Source organism: Lactuca virosa, chromosome 2 (assembly GCF_052849685.1).
Source record: "Lactuca virosa cultivar CGN04683 chromosome 2, Lactuca_virosa_CGN04683_v6, whole genome shotgun sequence".
Taxonomy (NCBI): Eukaryota; Viridiplantae; Streptophyta; class Magnoliopsida; order Asterales; family Asteraceae; genus Lactuca; species Lactuca virosa.
In genome coordinates, this window is record NC_136427.1 from 177770204 (window position 1) to 177778727 (window position 8524).

The 8524-nt window shown below is 33.2% G+C and overlaps 1 protein-coding gene across 1 annotated transcript; it reads left to right on the forward strand.

Moving 5' to 3' along the window:
• Positions 1–2710: 2710 nt before the first annotated feature.
• Positions 2711–4194, forward strand: LOC145159783 (endochitinase EP3-like). The gene is made up of 2 exons (XM_079078817.1): positions 2711–3135; positions 3622–4194. Exons 1-2 carry the CDS (start codon positions 2739–2741, stop codon positions 4032–4034), a joined length of 810 nt encoding a protein of 269 aa, XP_078934943.1. The 5' UTR covers positions 2711–2738; the 3' UTR covers positions 4035–4194.
• The last annotated feature ends 4330 nt before the right edge of the window (positions 4195–8524 follow it).

The following is an 8524-nucleotide window of genomic DNA, read 5'->3' on the forward strand; positions in this document are numbered from 1 at the left end:
CCAAAGAGTAGTGTTGACCACCCCATCTATAACCCTTCTTTTAATGACACTGCTTCTGATCGCTTCCACTTGTTCAAATAACTCATTAACACTATCAAAAGGGTTAAGATTGAATCGTTAGCACTCCGTACCTTCCTTACTCGTTTATTATTCATCAAGATTGATTTTGGTCAACAAGTCAATCCATTACACTTAAATACAATCAGTGAAATAATTCACCAACATACATGAATCCAATTCTATTGTCATTGCACCAATGTATATTATGAGATATGATACATATCAGATATAAGACAAAAAAAATAAATAAATAATCAGATTCCAGCAAGTAAAGTCATGGAAATATGTTTTTCAAAGTTTTATTTCCATCCAAATGTCCTTCTGAAACTTCGTTGCTTCTCCATTATTTACTTTTTTTTCTTGAAAATATCAAGTAAGTTAATGCCCTTTTCCACCATATTTTCTTCTACTTATTGAGCCATACACCTGGGTATATTGTTCTTCGCAATTTTACAATCATAATGCCCATTAAACTTATGAATTGCCATTATAGCTTGTGGCTATTAGTTATTTGCATCCATTTTTATTTTCCACCTTCATTTGACTAACAAAGAAATATTAAAATTCCTTAAAAACCTAAATCTAATCCCTCCAAATTTCTTGGTGGAAACAATTTTTTTGCCATGCCACCCACCTGATTTTCCTGTTGGAATCAACTCTACCACACAAAAAAATTCTCATAATACTTTCTTTAGCACCAAAAAGAGTTTTTATGGGTTGTGAAGAGTGAAAAATAGTATAAGGGATCTTTATCACATGCTAAACACAATTATGATATTATAGGAGATGCTTCTAAAGTTTTTCATATATTTCTCAACCTTTTATTTAGTGAATTCGTGAGGATCTTTATCACATGCTCTACAAAACAACTCAACAAGTGCACTTTCAATATTTTGTTGAAAATCACATCTAATTTAAGATTCATGATATTATTAAGAGTAATAAAATACTAAAATCTATCTTTTTAATAGTCAGGATGCCCTAAAAAACATATCCAAGATTTTCTTAAAAACTGCAACATGTTTAACACTAATTATGTCAGTACTATTTTTGGTAAGAACAATAAAATTTTAACAAGTATGAATTAAGCATTGTTAAGCATACTAAGTGGCTGTTTGATAGGATCTGAATTTTTAAGAGATCTAAATTTCTAAGAGAGACTGAAATTTTAAGAGCTGAATGTTTAACATGCTGTTTGGTTGGGACCTCTGAATTGTTGTGCCGAATTATTAAAATGACCATTTTACCCTTCTGTTTTATTTTTTACTGAATTCAACTGTTTGTTTAGAAAATAACCTAATAAATTTCTTAAATAAGTATAAAAAAATATAAACACCATTAAAATCCAAATTTAGCATAAATCAAAATTAAACACAAATCCAAATCAAACATAAATATTTTTAAATCCACAAAATCATACTAAAATCCAAATAAAATCCTACAAATTTAATTTGACCCCAATTGATTCGCAATCTGGTCATGCAAATTAGTTATGTATTCATTGCCTTGTGAACCCCATTCCATATCGTGTACGTTTTGGTCGGTAATAAAGTTATGTTCAATTTTTAATTTTTCAGCTACATTCCTCCAAGATAGTGTTTTCAAACTACTCTCTTCCCGTCCATTGACCGTAACTTCATGTAAACAAGCTTATAGAAACATTTTCTCTACACCTTCAACCTTCCAACTAATCCTAACCTTCTTTTCTCCCATTTCTTTGATCAATTCAACAAAAAAAAATGCATGTTTTAGCAACAAGCTAAGCATTGCAAATACACGTTTTCAGCAACAATTTAAGCAATACAAAGGCACATTTTCAACAACTACTTCAACAAAACAAATGCACCATTCAGCAAAATTAATGCATATTTCATGATAACAGCAAGAACATATATGATTTCACTATAACATTAAACACAAATATGATTTCAGCAACAACATTTCAGCATAATAATCAAATATAAAAACATTAAACATAAAAAATTGAGTATAAAAAATCAAGCATAACATCAAAAATTCAACATCAACATCTCATCATATCCATTGAACACATTCAGATTCGATCATATAACATCAAAATCGAGCATATAACATCAAAATCGAGCATAACATCAAATATTGATTTCGATTGAACAAATCAAAAACTAATAGCATAACATCAAGACCTGATTTCGATTTTTGATTTTCAAGTTTGGGGGGAAAGAAGGAAGAAACAGAAGAAGAGCAACGAATTCGATTTTCAGAAGAAGAGAAACAAACCTGCTGGGCAGAATTCGCAAAAAATGAGTTGGATACAGAAGAACTTGCGGCGGCGGCGATGTTGCGGGGTGCAGCTTCGTCGACGTTTTGGGTGGGCGGCGTTGTTTCAGCGGCGTCGTTTCAAACAATAAATCATTGTTTTTACATAACAAAAATTAAGACCGTTTTTCCTTTTTGAAAAGTATTCTAGAAGACTTTTTTTTCGAAATCCTCTTATATATTTTAAAGAAAATGAATCCTTGAAAAGTAGTGTAGACTTTTTTTTTTCCTATTTGAAAAGTAGTCTAGAAGACATTTTTTTCGAAGTCGTCTTAGATATTTCATAGTCAACTTAAATGCCAAGTCAAACTAAATAACACACCATTCACACACTATAAATGCACCTCCACCACCCCACTAATTAAATCATACAAACCACCATGAAAACATTCTCCATTCTAATTGTCGTCGGCGTACTTCTCGCCGGTATCCTCCACATCTCCGCCCAGAACTGTGGCTGTAGTCCGGATTTGTGTTGTAGCCAGTTTGGCTTTTGCGGCAGTGACGAGGCGTACTGTGGGGCTGGATGTCAGGAAGGGCCGTGCTTCGGGCCTCCTCCGACGAATGATGTATCGGTTGCTAACATCGTGACAGATTCATTCTTCAATGGAATCGTGGACCAATCTGATGCCAGTTGTGAAGGAAGAGGGTTTTATACACGCGCCGCCTTCCTGGAAGCTATTGGAAACTATCCCCAATTCGGTAGGGTTGGTACGGAAGAAGATTCCAGGCGAGAGATCGCAGCTTTCTTCGCACATGTCACCCATGAAACTGGACGTAAGCTAAATCTTCCACCTGTCTCCTTATGATTAAAACCACACAATATTTATCATGTAAACAAAAAATCCTTACTAAACTTACCAAATTTTTGAAAACGTTATAAAACCACACAATATTTAAAAAAACGTTACAAAATCATTCAACCATGTAAATAATTTGAGATTTTAGTTTAGAAAATCGATAATAGCAATGTCTTCCAAATAAGTACAAAAGTGCAAATAGTCATGGTTATATTTTCGCAGATATCCAAAGTAATATGATACGAGATATATTAATTTGAGTATTTTTTTAAGTAGTACCATACATTAATATTTTTGATAGAAATAAATAAAATGATGATATGCACAAATTAATGAAATTAAGTTGGTTTTTGTATTGAGCCTAATAACAATTATTGAAGTATAGGACATAACTAAAACCGACATGAAATATTAAATTGAGTACTATATTAACTTTGAATTTGCATGCATGGATGATGAGCAGATTTTTGCTACATTGAAGAAATAAATGGTCCTTCAAGGGATTACTGTGATGAAAATAACACTCAATACCCATGTAACCCTAGCAAAGGGTACTATGGAAGAGGCCCAATTCAACTATCATGGAATTTCAACTATGGTCCAGCAGGGAGGAGCATTGGGTTCGATGGATTGAACAACCCTGAAATCGTGGCTACAGATCCACTCATCTCATTTCGAACCGCATTATGGTTTTGGATGAACAATGTCCAGTCGGTGCTACTTTCTGGCCAAGGGTTTGGAGCCACTATTCGAGCCATCAATGGACGACTCGAATGTGATGGTGCCAATCCAGATACAGTAAGTTCTCGTGTTCGGTATTACACAGACTATTGCAACCAACTTGGTGTTACGCCGGGTGATAACCTTAGGTGTTAGATTATTTGAACCTATATTTGTACACGAATTACAGATTTTACACTTGTATTTGAATTTATTTTTGTATCTCATGTGCTGTTTAACACATGAAAATTATCTCTATTGATGTATTATATTTTTATTTATATCTTACTCATATAAAAGCGGTTAATCTCTTCGACTTGGGGCGTATATTGAAAATTTTCAAATGTTTCTTTTAGAGGTACAATATATGGTACTTTTATCCTATGCAAATATGTAACACATCGTGTCCACATGTATCTACGTAAGTCAAAAGATTTTACAAGATCATATACGTATTTTGTGCAAAAAAAATATAATATGCCAAGTGAATATAGATATGTTGTGCAGTTTAAAATTATATAGTTAAAACATGACAAATACATGTTGAAAACAATTTGTTATTTATATGAACTGTGAATAAAATAATATTTTACAACTAATTTGTTATATAAAATTGTAATGATTTTGATATTTTTTTTGTACAACTACGTAACTTAACATACATACATACGTAGTTTATAACTTGACAAAACTGCAAAATTGGTCCTTGTGGTATTCAAAAAACTATGGATATGGTCCAAAAAATTTCCGACTTGCATGCAAGGTCTAAAATCAAGATTTTTCTATGATTTTGGTCCTAAAATTAAGAAATTTCCGTAGTTTTGGTCCATGGAGCACTTGAATTGACTGTTTTGCCCTTTTAATTTCTCTTTTGCATTTTTTTTTATATTTTTTCATCTGTAAATGCTAATGAAAAAAATTGGCCCATCTTCTCTCTCTCTAACCCCAAAGCTTTATCGTCCAAGACAACTAATTTAGATGGTCGTTGAACATCAAATAGTGTTTCAATCAAATATTGTATCGGAGTCTATACGCTTAATGCAACTTCCCCTTACCATGAAGATTTGACTGAAGAAGATGGGAGTGGATGCAATCATGCATATACTTTATTTTCACTCAACTAAACATGAAAGTTTGATCAGAAGCGCACCAACTGTTCGATTTTATCTCTAGCTTAAACTCAAATTGGTGTCTTCTTTTAATCTAGATTATGAAAAAAAAAATAGAAGCAAGTTTCCAAGCACGTGGATGGCTTAAAGATGTTGTTCATGGGCATATTTTCCTTCAAATCAAATCACATACATACATACACTAAAAACTAAAAAATAATACATAATTGATGATTCGGTAGCAGAACACGGTGGTTGGTGGTTTTCGTCACCGGAGAACATAACCCACCGTTGGTAAGTCATCAAAAGTCGACAATAGATCTGATTTCAAACTCAAACTCACCAAATTTCAAACCCAGATTTGGAATCCACAAAACCCAACACACATTGCATCTGATTTCAAATCCAAAACTCATCATTGTCCGACAGTGGGGTTCAATCATCGAGGTTTTGCAATGGAAGGTTTCAAGCTCCAATACCTAAATATATTGGTTCGAGAAAGAGAGGGGGAACGAAGGTGATGATATGTAAGACACTTACCGGCGATGAGGGGAATGGAGGCGATGAAGCCGACGTTTTTTGATGAGCGAGAGGGAAAGAAAGAAATGTAGGGTGATGTATAGAGGTGGGGGTGTTGTAGGGCTCATTTTTTTCTTTTTTATTAAATTATAAAACAATTAAAATAAATAAAAAAAATAGGAAACAGAAATAATAAGGACAAAATAGTCCTTTCATCTTTTTAGGACCAAAACAATGGAAAAGTTTTGATTTTTGACTTTCCATGAAAATTAGAAAGTTTTTAGATCTCATCCAAAGTTTTTTGAATACCACATGAACAAATCTTGCAGTTTTGTCTTATAACTTTATGTTTTGTTAACTATTATTATTCTTAACTAATTTAAAACTCACTTATTTGGAAAATTTTGAATTATTATAAAAAATATTTATTGATATTTATTTTAGTTAATTTGACATGTCAATTTAGGTTTACACTTAAAATAGTTAAGCATTAAGCGTCAATGAAACAATTTATTATTTGTGACTATAATATTGTTTTTGTGTAAAAACTATTCTAAGCAGCCCCAAACACACACTATTTTTACGATATTAAATAAACCACAACTTTTTTTGAATTTGTGGTCCTTTTGAGATAGTTTCGTTGCGTTTTTGGTCCATTGGTAAAGTGAAATGACTGTAATACCCTTGGGGTATTTATTTTTTATTTTTCTTTCAATTTTTTAAATCTGATAGTTATTTTAGAAAGACAAAATTGCAAAAATGGTACCTGTGGTATTCATTTTTTTGAGGTTTTAGTCCAAACCATGATTTTTTTGGATTAGTGGTCCTTTTGGACTAGTTTGTATGTGAAAATAGTCCCTCTGAAAATTGAAATGACTATAATACCCTTGGGTATTTATTTTACATTTTTCTTTATTTTTTTTAAAATTTAATATTTATTTATTTATTTTAACAATTAAAAAATAATAAAGAATCTCTCTCTCTCTCTCTCTCTCTCTCTCTCTCTCTCTCTCTCTCTCTCTCTCTCTCTCTCTCTCTCTCTCTCTCTCTCTCTCTCAACAAAAACCCATCCTCATCTTTTTCTTCCCCAAAATAACCCAGGAGGAGCCACCGTCAATTTTTTCCATTTCCTGCTCATCCCTTTCCTCCTCCCAATCTTTAGTCTACCTATTACTTCCCTTTCTGGCCTCTACCACTCGATCTTTTAAACATCCTTATTTGGGGTGGTTCACGGTGGCAGAAGGAAGGAGTAAGCAGGGGATGACGTCGATGGGAATAATCATGAGAAAGACCATCGTATTTGGGTTTTGATTTCACCAATACATACCGGTTAGTTTAAGTAGATAAACTAAGGTCTCAATTTCTGAATGTATTTTGGTTCTGGTTCTGATTTCGTTTTTTATAGAGTTTGACCAATAAAGTTTTCAGTTTTGTTTTCGAATTTTGTTTTTTGAACCAAAGAAACCCCAAAATAAGAATATGAAATTGATTTGTATGTGTGTGTGGTTTTCGTTTTTAGAAATTGATATGTGTGTTCAAGCAGACGTATTATTATCTAGAAGCCTTCACATAAAGAACAACTCTCTAAATCTTCAATCGATTCTCTTTATTCTGTTCATGGAATCTTAATTGCAATCTATCAATCTCGATTTTCTTTTGCAGGTTTTTTTGCGTTGAACATCAATCGTACAAGTCTCACGAATGTTCAAACTCGGATCACAACTACAGAAAAGTTTTGGTTTGCGAAATATGTTTGATGTCGATCGAGATTCCATTAAACATAAAAAGAGAAGAAGATGAGAACAAGTTATCTGTAAGCTAGTTGTCGGTTCTCCTCCTCAACCCACAGACCCACATATAAGGATAACTGATCTATTTATTGTACTCTTCATAGTTGTTCTCAACACATGCTCAAATTAACTTGATTTTGACTTTTGAGATTTTGTGTTCAAATCTATGAGAGAATTCCTCATGCCCATCAACTGTTTGATGTAAGTCTTAAACCAACACTACGCCATGTTATCTGTATCTTTATTACTGCTTTTGTAATATAAAGTTATGGCTTGTGATTGTAAGTTCATGATCAAGAATAAGGATGTCTTGTTGGGAGGAAAGAATAAAAAACGGCTAGCTTTGTTTGGATTGAAATAAATATATCTCATGCCAACATTAGACTGCTATACCAAGGTATTTTCTTTACTAATTAACATGGATTTTTTTGGTTTTAGTGAGATCGATAATGGTGGTGGTTTGGAGTTCGCCATCGGAGTCAAAGTTGGATAAGGTTATGTCGAGGAGTTTGTCTCCGACGGAGATGGTGGCGATGATTTTGGGAGTGGAAGAGTATTTGATGGTGTGACAGTGAGTGAGGCAGAGTTTTTGATGGGGAGGGTAGAGATGGAGAAGAGAAGGTGAGAGATCGGTGGTTGGCAGGTAGGAAGAGAATGTTAGAAATGGTCGGGTCTCATGTTTTTAGAGAGAGAGAGAGAGAGAGAGAGGTCCAATATAATTATTTATTTTCTTTTTCATTATAACTAAATAGAAAAAACATTAAAAAAAATATCATAAGGACAATACAGTCATTTCAGTTTATCGAGTGACCAAAAACGCAATGAAACTACCTCAAAATGACCACCAATCCAAAAAAGTCGTGGTTTGGACTAAAACCCCCAAAAAATGCATACCACAAGACCATTTTTGCAATTTTGTATTTTAGAAATTAAAAAAAGGCTCACCTCTCTCTCTCTCTCTCTCTCTCTCTCTCTCTCTCTCTCTCTCTCTCTCTCTCTCTCTCTCTCTCTCTCTCTCTCTCTCTCTCTCTCTCTCTCCAGACATGAGTTTCTTCATCCTTGAACCTTTAAGCATATTGATAACCTGCAATTAAAAACATATACATCGGTCCAAACGATTACTAAAACCACTTAACCCCAAATGATCAGTTAACTAATTTCAAAAATCATATTTGGGGTTCCAAAGTTTTACCTTCAATTTCTTTCTGTCCAAACCATGAAGAATCAA

Excerpts from the sequence above, each read along its gene's own strand:
- LOC145159783 (XM_079078817.1), top strand. The coding sequence starts at position 2,739 with ATGAAAACATTCTCCATTCTAATTGTCGTCGGCGTACTTCTCGCCGGT. Across the intron at positions 3,136-3,621 it reads TGTCACCCATGAAACTGGAC|ATTTTTGCTACATTGAAGAA; the intron begins GTAAGCTAAATC and ends GATGATGAGCAG.